This window comes from Phocoena phocoena, chromosome 10 (genome assembly GCF_963924675.1).
Source record: "Phocoena phocoena chromosome 10, mPhoPho1.1, whole genome shotgun sequence".
In the NCBI taxonomy this organism is placed as follows: domain Eukaryota; kingdom Metazoa; phylum Chordata; class Mammalia; order Artiodactyla; family Phocoenidae; genus Phocoena; species Phocoena phocoena.
The window spans coordinates 101,782,832-101,804,542 of NC_089228.1; the positions used below are offsets into that span (position 1 = coordinate 101,782,832).

Sequence of the window (21,711 nt, forward strand, 5' to 3'; positions counted from 1 at the left end):
CTCTTTTTCTTTTTGGTTTGGATGTAATAATTTACTAAAACATATTTACAAATGAAGTTCAGAGCTTTTTAAAAATTGTCTCAGAACCCTGTGAGATTACAACAACTGTCAAAAATTATATATTAATTTTTAGGCTAGAGCCAAGTAGAAGAATAAACCAAAAACCTGGATTCAAGTCTCATCCTGCCCTTTTTGCTGTGAAACTGTGGGTAGGTTAACCAACCTCTCTGAGCCCAGCTGCCCCATCTCCACACTGTACAGCAACAGCTGCTCTGCCGGTGACTGTGAGCAGAGGGCCTAGCAAGTCCCAGTTTTCCCAGAGGCAGAGATGCTCTCTGGAGATGCAGGCACCTGCTCTGCTTCCTCTCCTGAAGGAGGATGCTGAGAGCCCAAAGTCTAGGATCATTCCCTCAGCTGGGACCCCAGAAATGACTGGTGAGCATTCCTTCAGAATGGTGGTATCATAGAGAACAGACTGGTGGCTGCCAGTGGGGAGGGGGTGGGGGAGGGATGGAGTGGGAGGCTGGGGTCAGCAGATGCAAACTGCTACATGTGGGATGGATAAACAACGAGGTCTTGCTGCCTAGCACCGAGTACTATATTCAGTATCCTGTGATAAACCATAATGGAAAAGAATATAAAAAAAGGAATACACAGGGCTGCCCTGGTGGCGCAGTGGTTGAGAGTCCGCCTGCCGATGCAGGGGACGCGGGTTCGTGCCCCGGTCTGGGAAGGATCCCACATGCCGCGGAGCGGCTGGGCCCATGAGCCATGGCCGCTGAGCCTGCGCATCCGGAGCCTGTGCTCCGCAACCGGAGAGGCCACAGCAGTGAGAGGCCCGCGTACCGCAAAAAAAAAAAAAAAAAAAAAAGGAATACATATATGTATCACTGAATCCCTTTGCTGTACAGCAGAAATTAACATAACATTGTAAATCAACTATACTTCAATTAAAAAAAAAAAAATGGGGCTTCCCTGGGTGGCGCAGTGGTTGAGAGTCCGCCTGCCGATGCAGGGGACGCGGGTTCGTGCCCCGGTCCAGGAGGATCCCACATGCCGCGGACCGGCTGGGCTCGTGAGCCATGGTCGCTGAGCCTGCGCTCCGCAACGGGAGAGGCCACAACAGTGAGAGGCCCGTGTACCGCAAAAAAAAAAAAAAAAAAAAGGATAGTGATGTGAGCCTGAGTGGAAAAGGACTAGCAAGAACTTGAATTCTCTCAGCTCTGGCAGGACACTGCCGGCCCTACCTGCCGTAGCGAACCAGGGGCACGGGCACAGGACGGCAGCACCACGTACCAGGGAAGACCAATCAGGGCCGGACGCAGAGGGCGGGGCAGGGGCCCGGCCTCTTCCCACCAAGCCCTGCCCCCGAGGCAGTACTGCGGCGCCTAACACTGGACACAGCCACGTTAAACAGATGCCACTCCAGGTCACCCCACCCGCCTCCATCACAGATCTCGTCTAAACACACCCTGTAATTCATTTCCCTGGCTTACCCACTCAGCAAGGGACTCTTTCTCTGCTTCCCATACCCTTATATTTAAAGATGGGACTGTGCTATCAGAACCACCTCCCAGAGCTGTCAGAATCTAAATTTGAAAAGGCTGGTGGCCCAGACCAGAGCATATACCAGTGACTTTATATATGCTACCAAGGCTACCCTCCACCGAAGCAGAGACTTTTCTATACTGGCTATACAAATACGCAATTAGTAACTGTTCTTGGGCATTAATTCCTCAGTGCTGGAACCCGAGGAGCAGCCGAATGTGGCAGAACTCTGATTCTCCTGCTTTCTACACCGGACACGGCAGGCACCCAAGCAAGGAAAGCGAAGCGGGGAGAAAAAGGATGGAGGGTGCTCTCTGGCTAAAAAGAAATCCGTAAAAAACTGGGACCATCCTAGGTGAGCACGACCTAACTAGAAATTGCCCGGCCCTCACTGTCAAATGCATCTGACAATTCCATCTCTTCTGCTTCTGCTCGACTGAAATCAGACTCACAGCCCTTTACACTGAATATGGACCAAGCAGCGGACAGGCAATTTTTCACAGTTCTCAGTATTGCTCTTTTCTCATAGCTTTCTTAAAAAAAATTTTTTTGAACAGTAATATATTCACAGGGTTCAAAATCGCAACACTGTAAGAGTATACATTTCCCTGTATAAATAGGGCATCGGTGACATCACAAGAAAAAAATTGTAAGTGTGTGAGGTGACTGATGTTAACTAAACTTACTGCGGTGATCGTTTTGCAATATATACATGTATCCAATTATGTCATACACCTCAGATTAACACAGTATTACAGTAAAACGGCCCCCTACATCCGAACCAGTTCTGCTCCCAGAGCACGTTCGTTCATTAAGTCCAATTTATTAGTTAAGTCCAACAAAGTTACCCTAGGTACCCAACTAACACAACCGGCTATGTAGTACTGTACTGTAATAGGTTCATGATACTTTTCACACAAATAATACATAAAAAACAAACATAGAAAATAAAACATTTTTAATCTTCCAGTACAGTCCCTTGAAAAGTACAGAAGTACCAGCTACACCACTGCTGCTTTTACACTTGCCTCCAGACATCCTGGGCTGGAAATAAAGACACTGTACTGCTGTGCTCTATACAGTCCTGTGCGGTAAAGTACACAGAAGCACAGCCACTTGTAGAGGACGCACGTACGTGACCATGTACGCCACAGCACACGGTGTAAGATGTGAGCTCTATTTCAGCCACAGTGACTCCTGCTGAGACAGATGCAAAGTACCAGGGGAAAAATAAAAGGCTAGCAACTTCTCCCACTGTTGCTGACAGGGTAACTGGTCCCACCTTTATGAGTCTTCTGCTTGGTGGAAAGAGCAGTGAGGTGAAGTGTCGTTTCAGACTCCCATACGCAGGAATCCTCTTGCTTAGGGCTTGGATCTTAAAATGATACTAGCATTTCTCTACCTCGCAGTGGGGTTAGAAACGGAGTACAGCACAATTCAATGCTCCCTCATCCTAAATCTGGGTGTGGGGTCCGAGGCACTGGGGTAAGGGGCGACACGGGGAGCAGAGGGGACAGCCTAAGGGGAACCTGGTCCAGGGGAGAGCCACAGCCAAGCGCCCTCTGTCCTCAACCTTCCTCCCCGACCCACTGGCACAGGACGGCTCCACAGACAAACCTGGCAGACAGAAGGTTCACCCTCCGCCTGCCTCCTGCGTCTGATCCCAGAGACGTGGGCGGGTCCACCATGCGCGGCAAGCGCAATCCTAGAGCCATAACTAGATCCAGCTCCAGCACCTGAGGCTGAGTGACCTCGAGCAACTTCCTTAACCTCTCACTGCCTCAGCTTCGTTCAAAGTAAGAATAATATTCATCTCGCAGAGTTTGGGTGACAATTCAGTAAGGAAAAGTGTGTAAAGAATCTAAATACTCAATGGGTGATTTTTGAAATGAATGTCACTGAAAATCAGACCATGATCTAAACTCTCTCAGGTTTTGATAAAAATATGAAGAAAAAGAAACATTTCTCAAGTGCACGCTAAGGTCATCGACGTCTGCTGTTTGTTTACTCTGGTGCCATGCTAAATACTCACGTGGCTCCTTCAGCTAACCTTTACACTCATGCCAGGCTGCCATAAGCACTGCACAGTAAGCACCACTGTGCCCATCTCACAGATGGAGGAACTGCGACGGAGACCGCTTACATATCCAATCCAAGTTTACACGGAAAATGCCAAGATCAGAATTCAAAACCAGGTGTCAGACTGCAAAGCCCAATGCTGCCCTCCACTGGAGCAGACCATGAAAACTGCACGAACTCGGCTTCCAAGCAAAGCGCCCTCCAAGGCCAAGAAGGCACCATCGGCCTCCTTGTTCTCCTAACACACAACGACAGGTAGGAGAAAAAGGAGAAAACCAAAAAGCCATGGTCAATGTTCAAAGATAAGAGAAATACCTCCACTGGCCAGAACCAGCACAGAAAAGCAAACAGGGAGAGGGGATAAATCACAGTGTTGCTGGGCTTGGGGTCCACAATCAGGAAGAGATGCCAGGAGCTTGCCTCCTGCAGGATAACGTGCTGCTGGCCTGGCATCTGAGCGAGGCTAAAAGCTTGCAGTCAGAAGCTGGGACGGAATGGGCTCCATACTGGTGAAAGAAGGGTGACAAAAATCGTCACCAAATACAGCCTGGGGCTGTAGCTCTGAAGAGCTGTAAGCTTGCAGAGCCAAGCCCTGGGCGCTGGACCTGCCATGTCCCTAAATCAGGGCTGGTGAGTACATCTGACAGGTCCCTACAAAACCCCATTCTGGATTTAAAGTCGGAAGAGCTCAGTGTAAACCCACACAGGGGATAAATAAGCAAAGCGGGGAGGGCAGGAGGGAGGAAAGCAGAGAAAGGGAGAAAAACAAAAACAAAATCTTCCCCTGAACCTGACCTGCAGACCATAATTCCAACTATATGATTGCTAAGTAAGACAGCCAACACAACCAACAACCAAAGCTGAAGTCACCCCAGAGGAGATTAATTTTATAAAACAGCCTGAGAGTCTAAAATAAGTGTATCTCAGTTACCCCAAGAGATCCATGAAAGCACAATTCACTGATTGTTCTAAAAACAAAAATCATAAGGCAATCCTTTTGTAAACCAGACCTAAACAATGCATCTTTAGGATTTTATCTATCTCCAGATCAAATTCTTCTTTGAAAAGGAAAACACCAGCCCCCAGTTTCAAAAAACTAAAAAAATAAATAAAATAATTTTTTTAAAGACAGAATATATGAAACAATGCCACACTAGACCTTGGATATCAGGTAACCAAGGACACTGGTCCCTGAAAGATGAGCCCTAACACTGCCCCGGGAGAGGAAAACACAGGAGGAGCCCAGAGGTCTTCCCAGGTTGAGGAAACAGTCTGTCCTGAGAGTTCACAGGTCAGGGTGAAAGACGACGGCTGTAGAGAGAGAGGGCTGAAGGTCTGCAGAAGATGGAATACAAATGAAAATGTCAGTGCAGGTGTGTTGAAGAAACTCCCCGAGGCTAGGGAACAGACCACACGAAAGGATTAGGAGGAATAACGTGGGAGCTCACAAAGACCAGAAAGGGGCCAGTTCCCAAACAGCCGCATGGAAGACCTCGTAATTCATGGGTTATCAGTTACAGCACTAAGAAGGGTCTTAAGTTGGTTGTGGGAAAAAGCTAATCCTGGACTAAAACCCTACACTGGCCCTGCCTAACAAGGCTTAAAACGAGATGGGAAGGATCAAAGTGTTTCTGAGTAATCCCAGAACGAAGCTCAGAGAGATTATTAGGAATACAGAAATATACAACGCGTTATGAGGTAAAGCTGACAGTATCGGGCATCCTATAGAAAGTGATCAGGCATGCAAAGAAGAAGAAAAAAACATAAAGTAGAGGAAGAGAAATAGCAATTCACCAAGAAATGACACAGATGACAGAAGTAGTTGAAAAAGGCACTGAAATATGCATGGTAATGATATACAGTACACTCCCAAAGCTTCGGGAAGACTGAACATGTTAGGTAGAGATAAAGGGGATCATGAAAAGACACTAATTGAAACTAGAAAATGGGGTGAAAAGAACACTGGATGGAATGCACAGCAGATCAGACACTGCAGGAAAAAAGAAGGGCCGATGAATTTAAAGATACAGCAATGAAAACTATCTAAAATGAAACCCAGAAGGAAAACAAAATTCTGAGAGAAGAGTGAACAGAGCACCGGTGAACTGTGGAAAAGTTTCAAGTGGCCAGATATACACGTAATTGGAGTCCCCACGGGGAGGGAGTAACAGAGAAAATATCTGAAGAAATAATTTACTGAAATTTCTCAAATGTGATGAAATATATATATGTATCAAGAATTTGAGCTTTCTACGAACCTAAGCAGAGAAGGAACTTTCCCTCGTCCATAGACCTTAATGTCTCCCGGTTGCCTGTGTATCAACCTCCTACAGGTAGAAAGAGTATGAAACAGGCACAGTCCTGGCACATTCGTTGTCTTTAAACAACGAATATCTTGAAAAATTTAAGTACTTTTTTCACTGTACCTCGAGGCCCAATCATTTCATTTCATTTAATATAAAACCCCACACAATTTCAACTTCTTACTTCTCTAGGGTATGGAACCTGTTTCTTAGCCCTCCCCAGTCACCAGAGAATCAGCAACTTTCTTAGGCTCCTTAAAAGCATTCCAGCTAATTCAACCGTGGCTGTCTCATGCTTTCTCCCGAACAGTTTCCTTGTACCAAGTCCTTAGGCCAGGAAGGTTAACGCTAGTAGTATTTTCTCCACTCAGCAGACTCCTAAGGAAAGGTGGGTCTTAAGTCTCTCTCCACCTGAGTCCTAAAGTGATGATGTCCTCTTTCCACTGAGTATCTGTACTCAGCACAAGGCAAGGCTCTCTGTAGCCCCATTTCAGAGCATGTGATCCAAGGTTCCGACAGGCGGACCCTGCCAGCCAGTTTTCATCTGAAAGTGCAGCCGGCCTGGACGACACCCGAGCCCCAAGGAGCAGAGACAGCTCCACATGGCCTGAGGCAGCCGCTGCTCTGCTACTTCACCTCCAGATGTAAGACGACCCTCCGCAAATCAGACAGCACCAGACGGCCCAAAAGAGCACACTTCAAAATTATTAAAGTGACATGCTTCAACGCTCTGTAAATCTGACTCAGTCTTAGGAACAAAGTAGGACTAACAGCCATAAACCCAGTTATCATTCTCAATCACTTTCACTTTATTTATATTAACAGGGACTCGTGGACAGAGAAAAATATGAAAAGGTACGGAAGACACAGTATCCTCACTGCCGACTGACCTCACTCCCGACCAGGACAGCATTCATAATACAGAGCCCTGCAACGCAAGGGCCGCATACAGACCCTTTGGAGGTTGGGTTGACAAGCAAGTTATTTTGGGAGAATCAGCACCTATCGAAGGAAGAGGGTGGCAGCTGCAGCGGGGGGAGTCAACCAACTGCAATCAGGCCCAGCAAAGCCTTAACCTCGCCAGAGGGACAGGGTTGCGGGGAGGGGGGAGAGGGGGAGCGGGGATGAGGGAGCTGGAGCCGGGTGGGCAGGGGCTGGGGGCTGGGGGCAAACTGTGGGGCCTTTATATTCCTCCCACAAGCAGTCTTTGGCTGTGGGCAGCTCTGGGAAGGGCACTGTCCTTGGGCAAGGGGGCTTGCCCGCAGCTGCAGCGGCCCCGGAGGGAGCTGACGGCTGAGGCCACCTGCACTTCCACCGGCAGGGTCCTGGGACAGGAGCTGCGAGTGCATCTCAGTGACGACCGTTAGCCTGTTTTGCTCTTAAACGGAAGAGACACGACTGGCCACAGCAACATATCTAGCGGGCAGCAGAGGAACACAGTCCACTTCTCTTTCAGACGCATTCACCCAAACTGTGCTATAAGGCCGGCGCCTCCTAAAGGGAAACTCCAGGGCTCGGCAAGGGACCGTGCCAGAGACGGCCGTAAACCGTGAAGGGCAGCAAGTGAAACCATAGTGTGAGGACTCCTAAACCCCACCTCAGCTGCTCTGAAAGAAGTGATCTGCTAAACACGGTACAAGACAGAGGGGAAACCATTTAGAAGTGTTTAAAATGTCAGTATATTCCACAAGCATATAAACTGTCTAAAGGGCATTTCTTTCTTTCCAGTTCTAAACCGATAGCCTCTCTCACGACAGCCTTAGGATGCCGGTGTAATTGAAATGTTCGCAGAAAATAATCAACTGCTTTGGAGAGGGAGAAAAAGCCCTGACACCAAAGCAGCGGTAACAGCGAGAGACTGCCGCAAGGAAACAGTGCTCTCCTTTTTAATTTTGCTTTTCAAGAACAAAGGAATACAACACTCACAGTTTAGAAGAGGAGAGCGCTCAGACCATAAAAACAAGTATAAAAAGAGCTGCTGAATAGTTCTGAGGCCTGCGGAGGCAGTTCCTATCATTAGCTAATTAAAGAAGGACTGAATGTGAAGTTTCTAAGTGATCTTGGTATCTGAAATGTAACAGAGTATAGCCCGACCAGCTACGGGGGTCAGAGGGCGGGAGAGTCGGAAGGCAACACCCGGGGGAGGCCCCCTCTTTTTAACATCACGGCTTCCGTAAGCCTCACAGTCTAGGAATATTATTGAAATGATCTGTATCTCTCCTTTCAAAAGAGCTAAGGTCTAACATGGGCTCGGAAGTCAAAACGACAGGGGGCTCAAACCAGGCCTCAAATACTCCCAAGCTGCAATGTGGTCACGTGGTACTTCTTTGCTCTGGGTCTGGGTTCCCTCCTCTAATAAAAAAAAATATGGAGATTATAATAACACCTACGTCACAGATGCAGGTCAGAACAAAAAAATCCTTGTAAAAGTGCTTAATGCAGCATTTGACACTATTAATTACTCTCTCGCTGTCATCGTCACTACTATGGCTATTACTACGCTAAAGGACATCCAGATTGCTGGGACGCAGACAGGTTTACCGAGACATTTTTCAGCATCTAGCACCCCGACCCCAGATAAAAAAATTAAATGACCCTCCGAAATGCCTGAAGAGCACGGCACTTCCCTTCGGAATGAGGGAGAACAGCCAGGTCCGAGGGCACTGTGAACACCTACCCATTGTGAGCGCTGTGAGAGCACACAGCACGCTTCCCGTGACACCATCCCCTCATCCGTCAAGTTCCTAACGTGGGCCTGGCCGGGGCACCTCCCCTCCCCGCCCTGCATCTCCCCTGAGAAGCATCCCAGCAGGTGATACAAACATGCAATCACCCCTTCAGCAGCGGCTGAGGTATAGCAATACTCCGACATTAATCAGCCTGTTCGCTTCCTCCCCGTGGATGATACAGATCTCGATCCGCTGTCATTCTTATGCAAGGCTGTGATCATTTTTCTCTCTCTGGCTAATTGCATTTTCACACCCTCCTCTGCTCCTCAAACGGAATGAACCGGGAAATCCGCAAGTTCTACCTCACTAAGGACCTAAACCATTAAGCCACAACTGAGAGCAAGAAGTCTAGACACAGTAGCCTCAATGATTTCAGGAAGATGGTAACCGTTGAATATTTAAGCCCCCAAAGACAAAGGCATTTAGTACCTACCATCTCCAAAAAGATGTGTCATAAGCCTGGTAAGTGTTTGCTTAAGGTCAAACTCTACAAGCTTCGTGGCCTCCAGGGTATGTGTCTCCTGTTTACGGGCAGAGCGAGAACTCTGTTCGAAAAGCTGCAGGTTTTCTCCATCCTTTACGCCAGCAAATAACTGTGAACCAAGAGGAATAATATAAATAAATAAAAAGAGCATCATGACCAGAGTCTGTATCAAAAGACATAATGTGGAAACAAAACCCAGGAAGTCGTAAGAGTCAATAAACATACTGATGTTAACATTCATTTGGTATCAACTTTGAACAAAGCACTAGGCTACATGCAATGGAGAGTCTTTAGGAAATTAAAAGACGCCGTTCTGATCTTTGCTCATCTCTCCATTTTCCTTTTGCACTAACTTCTTTGCAGTCATTTCCTCACAAGACACATTATTCTCCATGCTAGTGGAAATACCGGTGAATCGGGTTTTCACTGTCCTTAAAGTGTGACCTGAGACTAGGTAAGAAAGCACAGTCTAGGAACGAAGTCCTATGAAGCCCTCCTAAACTGGAAGTGTGCTGGACTTTGCTACCCTGTAATTCCAAAGGTCAGGACAAGGCCTGAAACGTGTTTCTGCCATTTGCTATCCAGTAAACTCCAAAAAGTGATATGGGAGCTAAGCTTCAGGTAATGGTTTGAACGATGGGAATAATAAATTAAGAGATTTCATGATAATTAAATAAAAGAATGCATGAAGGGCATGGAGTACCTGGCACACTGCAATGGCTAATACACTGTCCTCTCTGTCATCACAATCACCATTACTAATCACAGCCGTCATCAGTCTGAAGCCGCTTAAGCACTGAAATAAAGTGTTCCATCTTTAACAACAAAGCAGGTCTTTACCTGCTGGGAGAGTGACTCAACGTGGAGAACTGACCAAATCAATCTATCATTCTTTCCACCCAAAGTCCCATGAAATCAAAAATTATTTTAATCCAAGAATGAAACAATTGCTGTTTCAAGGTAATAACGGGCTGGATCATTAGAACCAAATCTCCTGATAAAGCTACTAAAAACTACAAAAATTCTTAAAAGCATCAAAGAAGTAACACAATAGAGAGGATTTACTACACAAAACTCTGTGAGGAAGCACAAAGCCAGAAAAAAGCCCGACACGAAGCCAGAGAGAAATACTGAGACTCTCTGCCTTTCCCAATTTCAGCTGAACTCTGAACATTGCTTGTGACAGCTTATCAATAAAAGGGAGGCCAGATTGGAAGCCCACAGTGTCTGACCAAGTTGGGATGCTAGATAAGTGCTCTGAAGGATGTATCCTCATGGTAAGAATGAATACAAAAGTGACTAGTTCTTATAAAGACTTCCAGCCAGGTGTCACCTTACCTGGGTAACAGAGAGAACTTCAGGCTGTTTAAATGGACTAAGGCAACCCCAGAATGCTGGTTCCTCTAAGTACTCAGCAGAACCAAACACAAATCTTTCCACAACAAAGATTCTACTTCCCAAGGTCTCAAGTTATTCCTACGAGAGCTAAAGACAATGCAGCTGCCGAAGTCTACGTCTTTCAATATCTCCTCTAAAAATAACTTGGAACAACAACAACAGAAAATCAAACTACTAAACACCGTGCCCTCAGAAGGAAACAGAACAGTGACCCGACTTCAAATAATTGTATGTAAAGAAGAAGGAAGGAAGGAAGGAAGGAAGCAAAGCTAACTGCCATAGAGAAAGAGTGCTATTATACTCCCACCCTGCTCTTTTCATTTGGGGTAATTAAGGACAAGCTGAGAAAAACTGAGGGGAAGACAGAAGAAGGGAACCAGTGAGGAACTAGGTTGATCTAAAATCACCACCAGAAGGAATAAGTGTGAACATCCTAAGAGTAACCTAGCAGACCTGATGAGGGACTACAGAAAAGGGACTCAAATGTATGCCCAATTTGAAGCTACGGTTTTCAAAAGGCATGGTTGCAATGGAAGAGAAAGGGGCAAAAGAAAGATATTTTTTGGCCATTGGGTAGGGAGGAGTAAAAGAAGCAAAAGAGAAAATTTAGGGTTGTACAAAATAAAACAAACCTAAAACATTAGAGGATTTACAAAACTATTCCCCATCTTCCACTAACACAAACAAAAAGATTCCATTAAAGACTCTGCACTATGCTACACTAACAGAAGAGGGCACCAGAGAACTACAAAATCTAAACAACCAACAGCCCACAAAAAGGAACAAAAAAAAATTCAACAGAACGATAGAAAATTATCACAAAGAATTAAAAAATTCACTCAATAGCCTTCTTCCCCCAAAAAAGAAAATCAAGAAGCAGAAGAAAAGTGTAAGATGATACTTGCAAACTAAATTAAATCTGCTCAAACAAGCATTTGGGAATATTGCTTGGGCCAGGAATGCAAATGTTAACAAAAATGAATGAAAAACAGAAAACTGTGAACTGAGGAAAGAAAGAGAAGGAAAAAAATCATCTCAGAACTTAAGTTTAAATTACAAGATATGCAAGGAATAATGGACTCAAAGATTTAGCAAGAAGAATTGAAGAAAAGCAGGAAAACAACCAAGAAAAGGACAATGAGATAAAGAAAGAAGAATCAGAGAGAAAATGGTGGAAATGGAAGACAGGCAAAGAAGAAATAACATTTATGTAACTGGAGTCAGTGAAAGAGGAAAAACAAAACAGCGGAGGAGAAATAATAGGCACCATGTAAAATGAATACCTGAAGAACCAAATACAAGACATATCCTAGTAGAACTACTAGACTTCAAAGATGAAAAGAAAAAATACTCAAGACCTCCAAGCAAAAAGATCAAACAACTTAGAAAGGCAAAGCCACTGGACTAGCATCAGACTCTTCAAAAACAACATACAAAAAAGGCAACAATGACCTCACATTTTCAAACAACTCAAAAAAAAAAAAAAAGGACCAAGAATTTTATACCCAGCAACGCTGGCCTTTCAGTACCAAGTCTATAGAAAAAGCTTTAAACATACAAGAGCACAGGGAATTTCACATGAATGAGCTCTTTCTGAAGGATCCACCAAAGCATGGGCTTTACTCAAGCAACAGATAACTGGGAAAATTTCAACACCCCCCCCCCAAAAAAAACTGATGGATAACACATTAATACATGAAATTGTAGATCTGAGACTAAAACAAAGCCAGATATTAAGTTGGAAGAGTAAAATACAATTCTTATATATCATGACAAAGTAGAAATAATATAACCAAAAAATGGAAGAAGAGAGAGTGAAAGTGGAATAAATTCATTGGTTTAAGGGCCAAAAATTCAATAGAAAAATGGGAGAAATACAGACAATTCACCAAATATATATATATATATATATAATATATATATATATATGAAAATGACCCTTAAACCTATGAAAATGTATTCAAACAGAAAAATGCAAATTAAAACAACACGGACATTATTTTTAAACTGTTGTACTGGTAGAAATTGAAAAGCACGACAACATTCTTTCGGTGAGGCTTGGGAAAAGATGTACTCTCATACACTGCTGATGGAAGTGAAAATGGGTAGAACCCTTTTGGAGGTAAATTTGTCAATATCCAACAAAACTACATTTGCAATTCACCTCCTGACCTAGTTCTTCTACTTCTGGCTATTCACCCTAAATACACCTCCAGAATTAATATGTACATAACAAGGTTTTCACTGTAGCATTGTTTATAATTGCGAAGTACTGGAAACAAAGAAATGTCCAGACGAAAGAGAGATGTTAAATAAACTATGGTCTACCCATACAATGGAGTACTTAAGAGACCTAATAAAAAATGAGGATGACGTCTCCGAAGTGATATGTAATGATTCTAAGCTACGTGAAAAAAGCAAAGTGCGAAGATCAAACATTATATGCTACTTTTTCAAAACTTATTATGGTACTTTTCGTGTTAAGAAAGAAGGGAAAATAATAAAATATACATGAACCTGCTCATTCGTATAAAACAAAAATAAACAAACTTCATAGAAATGATGAATCAGAAATGAAAGAGATTCACTGCCTACCAGAAAGTGGGTGGTAGCAGACTGCAGAATGAAAAGAGCTGGGGAATAGGATGGAGTAAAAAGAGGAGGTGGTGGGAAGGGGGCGAAGAGAGGAGTGACACTCCTCTAAGTAGACTTTTTGTATAGTTCTGACTTGCGGAATCACATTAAAATTTTATGTACTCAAAAACTTTAAAAAATAATTAAAATCCACCCAGATGTGGTAAAAACTCAAAATGGAATGTGATCAGCAACAATAGAGCCAATTCTACTCTAAACAATGACATAGCCGCATGGAAGAGAGTGGAGAAGAAAAGAATTAAGAAAGCAAATTTGAAAAACAGCATTTTAACTGGATATTCTGAGGTTAAAGGCAAAATAATCACAGCAAGTATTGTACACTAGATAGTAAACTTTGTTCTGCAGAGGTATGTGTTCACTTTTCTGAAACTACCTTATGTTCATTCAAGAACTGATCAAGTAAGTAAATATATTGTGGGTAAAGGGAACCAGGTTTCTCACAGTCACTGTCAAAGAAAATGGGGAGGGGCTAGAATAAGCCACGTGGTAGTGACTTGGAATTGGAGGCACCCATATGAATTCACGTTTCTAAATACATATACAGATATAGAAACAGAAGTAGGTGTGCATATATTGCCCACTTCTGTCCTTTGAGGGGGACCTAGAAGTGGTGACATCCCAATAGCAATAGCTGTACTCAGGTCTGGGCTTCTAAATACCATTTTTTATTTAAAAAAAAAAAAAAAAAAAAGCAGGGCTCCTTAGAGAAATGAATGACTTTCAGGGCTGGGCCAGAGAAAATATAAGATGAACCTGGGACATCATTTGGGGCCAAAAAATGATGAGAACATGTCAAAGGACACTGAAGACTACTTGAAGAGGCTCCCAGTGGCCAAATCTGGGTCAATTTGAGCAACAAAACAAATAATTTTAGTAATGGACCCTAACCCACAAAATAAAGAAATATCCACATGAAACCATGCTAATATAAATGATTACCTTCTCCCATATACATTTATTCAATTAAAGATCTTCGTTAAAGTAAAATTCTATAACATAATTTTAAAAGGAATGATGGATAAAGAAAACAATCATTTGACAAACACCAGAGTAGTAATCATTTCAGACAATAATTAGCAATGGATGATAAAGATACTGGGGCAAAATATGATGAGAAAGATGACATCATCTCAAAGTATCTTCCCCCAGGTAGTACAGCTTAGGACAATGCTAAGTAAAAGAAGTCAGTCATTTGAAGACTACTTTTTAAAAACGAATATCTACAGTATTTACAATACATAGGTATAACCAAAAAATACCCATAACGTATACTAAAGACTAAAGTTTGGAAAACTCTGAAAGAAGGAAAAGCAGTAATTCATAACACCCTCAGCACAAAACAGCACAGGAGAATAAAACCATGTACACAAGTCAGCTCTTATTTCTAGAGGAAATGTAACATTGGAGCTAGAAGGGACTTGAAGAGAGCAGCCCAGCCAACCCCAAATAAGGAAATGAACTGCAGAGAGGTGAAGACCCAGAGAAGCTAAGATCACTTAGCCAATTAGTCCCCACGCTGGGAATAAATCACTCATCTCAGCCTTGGTTCCAGGGCCCTTAAAGTGGCTGCCTCTCACTTAGCTTTCTGTTTGAGAGACATCCGCTGGTGATAAAATTAAATTAGATTTCCATTAACTGCACACATTAGGCTGTGTCATTTGTTTCTCCACTAGGATTTCTTCTATTTCTCTGACATTTTCTTAAGTGTCCTTGCAGAAACCTCAACGACCCAGAAGACAAATTTCACCCCTACTGGAACAGCTTGCAGAAGCCAGGGCAGGTAGTTCACAAATGAGAAAAGAACAGGTGCGGGAAATTAATTCTAATCAGGCTTAAGAATAAAAATAGATTGCAAAAGCCAATTCAATTTAAAATTCAGAAAGCCAAAAGGATTTTTCAAAATGGACCAGATTTTAACCACACATTTAAAAGCAAATAAAAAGGCAAATGGTCAGAAGAATAACATACATCCATGCAACATCCTATGAGCGGGCAAGTATAAATGGGGCTTGGATGACAGGCACAACTACAAGCAGTTATTTAGGGCTGGTCTGTGGTTCCCAAAGCAGCCGTTTTTCTATTCAGCCATTTAGAATTGTCCACTGATCACTGGTTTAATCCATATCGTCCACCTTGCATATTAATGCTAAACAACCCCTCCCCCTCCCTCGCCGCCTCTCTCTGAGTTTCCCTGCAGATGCAACAACCGTGTAACTGACGTCGCAGCAGCTGCTGCCTGGACTACTATTGGCTAACAGTTGCTACTGCTGCCCTCCTGAGAGCTTCCCTTACTTACTCTAGGGCTTCACTTCATCCTCACTATCCTTATTCTTCCCCCACTTCTCATGCAGGGAACTTGAGGCTTACAGAAGTTAAGTGACTGACCATTGCAGCACAGCAAGTGATGAAGCCTGAATCCAAACCAAACTCTGATGTGTGACCCCATCTTCCAGGCTCCGTGGTTATTTCCACGACAGCATATACATGATCATCTCTTCAGCTTTGGTGTAAAAAGGATCCATGGTCAGATGGATGCGATTAAGAACTGGACAGAAAACATGAGGAGAGAGGAGAAGCCTGGAAGCCTGGCCCGCAGCACCCTCCATAAAACACTGACGGTTTATCCCAAGCAAGCCATTATTACTGCACAAGGGCCAAGAAATCCCTCAAAGCATGAAAATTAGGGTCTGCCTTTCGAACGCCTTCATATGTGCCAGTGCGTCAGTGTGAACAGTGACTTGAGGGGGACTGCACTAGAACCAAACGTTAGCTACGACAGCGTTGCACCAGTAACAGGAAGGGTCTGCGTGGTAGAGGCCACGTGGACCTCAAGGGCACTATCGGGTGTAGGGAGGCTGGTGACCCTTGGGTCCCTATCAGGACACCAGTGCTTGACGCAGGTTTTCTCAGCCCTGTCCTCCTTATCCAAGGAAGGGAGAGAACCAAAGGAAAACAGCAAGAGAAATGAGGAAAATAACCGCTTTGAGAGCTAGACAAAGAAATAATCCTAATGCAGGTGAGAAAGGGGAAGAAATGCTACTCAAACCCAAAAGTGGTTCAGAAGAAAAACCCTCTGGAAGGAAAAGACATGGGTCTGTGAAGCTGTTGTTCATTTTATAAAACTCTGAAGGATGACAGAGCATAGAATAATCAAAATAAAACCTGAATTCAAGGAGTCCCTATGTGGCTGCGGATGAACGAGCACACGTTCGTTGCATCTTAACTCGACCTTAATGCTGATGAAATAATCCCACCTCTTCTGCCTGAGATGCTTGGGCCCAGGCAGCAGGTTGGGGGCCGGCCCAATGCCACAGAGAAAGAACCAGGCTCATTTTCTGAATAACCTCAACAAACTAAGGAAGTACGGGAACAGGAAGCTGGTAGCAGCATCAAGACAACATCTAGGAAGGTGAAAGAGAAACAGATACAATGCTTTCCAGTGACAAAGCACTTCTGCATCAGAACATTAGAACAAATACAGTCAGGTCACTGCAACAGCATCTGAAATTTTAACCAGCTGGTCAGCCAATCAGCCCCTACTTTACCACCAGTCTAGTTAATTCTACGTTCATTAAGTCAATCTTCGCCCGAGGTAAGAGAGCAAACGTCTAAAGCCCTAGGAGACAGACCACAACAGCATCCTTACCTGCACAATGTCAAATGCAAGTGCAGGAAACACGAGTAGTGAAGGGATCACCCAAGATAATGTTCATGGAAAAGTATCACAGGTGATTCAGCCAAACAAAAGAGTCTGAAGTACACAGGCTGAATGAGGTGACAGCAGTGGATTCAGGCATTTTAATAAAGAGGAAGAGGGGAGAAGGAGGAGGACCGGGGGAGGAGGAAGAGATGGAGAAGCAGGACCATGAAAATCAACAACAGCCCCCAAAGGACATTCTGGCCTGCTCACGTGCTTTGTCTTGGAATGAAGCATTTCTGCAAGCTGCTGTTTAAAAACTGTTGAATTTGGCTGTATGACTCTATTTAGAAGGATCCGATTCAAAAGATTACCAGCTTAATTAGACGGGAAAAAAATAAAAAACAATAATCTCTGAGTAACAAGGAAAGAGAATCCTTTGGCAGTTGAGGAGGGCGTAAGGGGTTCTTTTGGCGGGATGATAACCGGGCTGGGAAGTGAAAACCTAAAGGTGCCGCGAAATCCAAGAGCCGTCTGCAAGACAAACAGGATTTCTTTTTGAAGGATGTTGAGACTTCCAGGTGCTGGAACGTGAGCGCCGGAGAATTAAGTTCTACCTGGAGGAATGGCTCAGACCAGCAACTCCCGGCTGACAATGAAAAAAGGGACTTGGAGAGAAGGGAGGGGCTCATATAAAAGGTTTTTCAGGAGGATTTCACTGCAGATTACATGATGCAAATGCTCTCCTCCTTCTTACTTACAAAATTACCAGCAAACTCCAAGTTGTTCCTGAATGACTGTTACAACTGTACTTTAGCAGGAACTAGAAGGGGTTTCTAGGTCTGTGTTCGGCTGAGTGGGACGTGAGACCAGAGAGGGCACTAGTGAACACACACTTAATTTTAACCAAAAGAGACTTTTTTATTTCAAACTGTATAGATTGTCAATTACAGGCCAGCATAAAATCAGTGCCATCTAGAGGCACAGAGGATAAGGGGCTCTGTTATCACTGGCGATGATACACCATCTTTTCACCAAAAGAAAAAGAGTCTTTTCATTATTTATCATCCATGCAACCATTTTTTAAAAAAGATTTCTAACAAACTGCATTTACTAGGTAATAACACTTTTTAAATAATATAACTGACATCAGGGTCATATTGACTTGATAAAATTCCAGTTGATATTTATTTTCCTCTGCAGCATTTTTCTTTTCTGCATCCACTGTATGATTTCTGCAGGAAATAAGAAACAGGGTTTAGGACAAAACAATCCCAAAAACACAGGGAGGGAGGCCATTCAAATTATTGGTTCGACTCAAGTTTCTGAATCATGAGTAAACAAGAGCTCCTGCCACTGTCAGAGGTAACTGGAAAGGCCGTAACAAGAAGGTTTGGAAATAAAGAAATAAAATACAGGTAATTCTTCAAAAATTGATTCACCCACTGTGACAAATATACCAGACTCATGTAAGACTTCACCAAGAGGGGGGACTGGGTGTGGGGTACACGGGAACTCTGTACCTACGTTGCAATTTTTCTGTAATCCGAGAGCTCTTCTAAAATTAAAACTTTATTACAAAATTGAATGTAGGGGATGTACACTCCTCTAACTGAGGCCAGCACGCTAAACGACGCGAAAGCCCAAAGAGCAGCCGTTCACACCGTCACTGCAGAGGAAGACAACCAGCACGATTTCTAGCCCGCTCAGGAGCAGCAGAACGGCTCTGGGGAGCAGGCAGGACCTCCAGGGTCAGGACCGCTGTCACAGTGCCCTGAACAGAGCAGAGGCTTCGTGCATTTCTTCTTGATGACGTGGTTCATTCAGAACCGCCTCTACAGGCACGTGCTGAGTCCAGAAGCAAACCCCGGAGTGCTGTTCTCTCCAGTGAACTTCAGCGAGCACTCAGCCACGCATCTCCCTCCTGCAGAGGTCCTACACCCACACTGCGTCACCAGAGGAAAGGCTTTGCCTTCTTCCTTCCTGAGAAGAGAGAGGTCATCAGATAAGACCCCCACTTCCAGCCTCCCATTCCCGCCCCTAAATGCACCTGCCATGCAGCCATGCTGCAGTCCTTCAGGCCCACCTCCAATTAAAAAACAAAAACAAAACGTGCACCCTCTCCCGTCCAGCTCTAGGCGCTACTGACGCCCCTGCAATGACACCCTGTCCACACACTTCTCACTGAGAAATCCTCCCACGTCTCCTGCACCTCTAACCTCTCTTCTGGCTCCTTCTCCTTAGTAAACATGGTCAGTTCTTCTCTTTACACAACAGTCCACAAAAGAAACGAAACTCCCTCTCATCCCATCTCTTGCTACGACGACCCTTCACCTCACAGTTAAGCTGGTCACTCTTCCTTGGTCCTCTTAACAGTCTCCCTTTCCTTCCTCTGCGTCACTAAACATTTCTATTCCGCGGGCCTCCTTTTCCGCTTGTACACGCCTTAGTCTGCCGACTGCCCTAGATGAACAGGGCTGAAGCACCCACACGCGACGGAGCGTAAACCTGCATCTCCATCCCAGACGCGCACGCCCGCACCTGCCCACCAGACATGTCCGTGTGCAAAGCCTCCACCTAAACAGGTCCCAAAGTCCACTAACTCTCCTGACCCCACTCCAAAACACTTCTCCCCCCGTGACCCTTAACTCTGGGAGTGGTACCCAGAAGGCAGCCCAAGAGAAATTTTCAGTGGCTTTTCCCTTTCCCTCACTTCCCCACACGCAGCCACCAAATCCAGTAAATCCCACATCACCCCTCAAGTTCACCCTTTCCTATCTGGCACCTGTGCCATTTCGTGGGCTTGCCCTGCATTGGTTCTTCGATGATTATAAATAATCTAGTCTCCTCAAATCCAGTCTTGCCCTACCCTGCTCCATTCCACGGGCTGCTATGCAGATTTCTCTAAAATGCCAAACTGAGTACATCCCTCTGATGCTTAAAAATTACTTAAGACTCCTCATTCTTTTTAAACTAATGCTCAGACTCCAAAATTTTACATCGAAGGCCCTTCAAGAACAGTTCATACCTCTCTCTCCAGCTTCCTCGCCCATCGCTCCTCCGAGCTCCAGCCATGCCACTAGACACGCTGCAGGGATTCATCACACCCTGAGTCTCCGTGCCTTCAAATCTGCTACTCCCGTTACCTGGAACACGGCACCCCCTTCCCTGCCGGGATAACTTCAAATTCCTCTTGAAGATTCTTTGGTAAGCCTTCCACGATTACCCCAGTGATAAAGATTTCCTTCCCCTGTGCCCTGGCCATATCCCTTTCCCAGTGCCGACTGCATGGTGTAGACCTTCTAGTTCATCTGTCTCTCTCCCTAGGCTGTCCACAAAGCAGTGGCACGTAGTCAGGATCTTACTTTATAACAATCCTGTTTACGATGAGGTTCCTAAGAAAACATGGCATCCAATCTATATCCAGTTCAGCTCAACCCAAACCTGTCACTGAGCAGATCATCTCTGAGCCCCAGAGACAAGCCATTCACCTGGAGAGTGGCAGATAAAGCCTGGAACTCTGATGAATACAGCCTCATCTGTCTGGCAGGCCCACTGCTTATTAATTCTTGGCTCGCAGACAGAGAAATAAGTAAGAATCACTTCTAAAAATAAGCACATCCACATATCTTACTACAGGAACTCCCAAGCCTTCACGTACCCTGAATGCAGCAGGAAAAATTCAATTACGTTATTCAAATCCAACTAAAGCATTTCGGCAAATATTAAGTATTCAAATCACTTTGGAGGAAGGATTGGGATGTCTCAGTGAGATGAACAGACAGACATATTAAAGGGATAGCAGACTCCTCCAAGTGGATTTCAGCTGCTAATTTCAGTTTTTAATTTCTTTAAACAACTAGGCCCTAAATGAAATCTTCTACGGCTCATTATTTGGGAAGACCTGTGTTTGAAAGGGCCGCATTGAGTACAGCTCCATCCTGGGGTCTCTGTGGGAAGTCCGTTCCTGTTTTAGCTAACTGATACTGACTCAGTTTTGCCCTTGCCTGGGTTTCTGGTGATACACCACAGGCCGGTTAATCAAGGTGCAGAGCGGAGCAGCGAGGAGGGCCCTGCCGAGGCCGTGCTCCACGGACAGCAGAGCGCATCTCTCCCACTGCTCGCTCATCTCCCGGACGCCAGACCGGTGCCAGGGCGCTAATGGGAAGATGGGGAAGTCGACTTCCGTGACGAAAGATGCTACACAAACACCCTGGAGGTTGAAAAGCTACTTCTGCCAGGCAGCTGAATGCGCACTGGCTGCCAAGGGTGCTACAAAGACTGAAGCTCAAGTTCCAAGTGATTTCCGCCCAACCTTTCTCAGGAGCCCCACCCCAGACCTTCAGGTGCAAACTCAAACAGGTCCTCACCGAATGGCACGGTCTTTCCAAATCTCCCCTCACTCAAGCCTCCATGAGCGAAAACTCAGGTTGAATATATCACAGAGGCTGTTCAGTTCCTCAAGGACGCGTGTTCCCAAGAAGCCAGTGTCAGGAAGAGCCTGGGGACAGCAAGTTACACGCTTCCACGGGGCCGTTTCCCTGGCACGCGGGAGGCTGCTCCCCGCAGAAATGTCGCCAGCACCATCAGCGAGTGGCCTCTGCCTCCTGCGTGTTCTGGACATCCAGCTGTTTGGCTGGCTTTTGTTAACTCCGACCCATGATGAGGAGTGTATTCTTCAGCACTCTTCTTCTCTTACGGGTTCTCCTAGGGGTACCAGTGGGAGAAGGATGTAGATTCGTACTCTGCCAAGCTCTGGTCTATACAGAGGACACATCAGAAACCTCAAAGCGGGGGACTTACACGAAGCCGCACGCGAACCACACGGGAGCTTAGAGGTCTGGATGTGTTGAGGCAAAAACCAACAGTAGTGACAAA

The 21,711-nt window shown here is 44.9% G+C and overlaps 1 protein-coding gene across 3 annotated transcripts in view; it reads right to left on the minus strand.

Annotated features, from left to right (window-relative positions):
• The window catches only part of FARS2 (phenylalanyl-tRNA synthetase 2, mitochondrial), a 383,626-nt gene that overhangs the window by 270,071 nt on the left and 91,844 nt on the right, over positions 1-21,711 (minus strand). For all 3 annotated transcript variants that reach the window (XM_065886071.1, XM_065886072.1, XM_065886070.1), the window contains one exon: positions 9,093-9,252. In XM_065886071.1, coding sequence (XP_065742143.1) covers positions 9,093-9,252 — 160 coding nt within the window. The remainder of the gene's footprint in view (positions 1-9,092; positions 9,253-21,711) is intronic.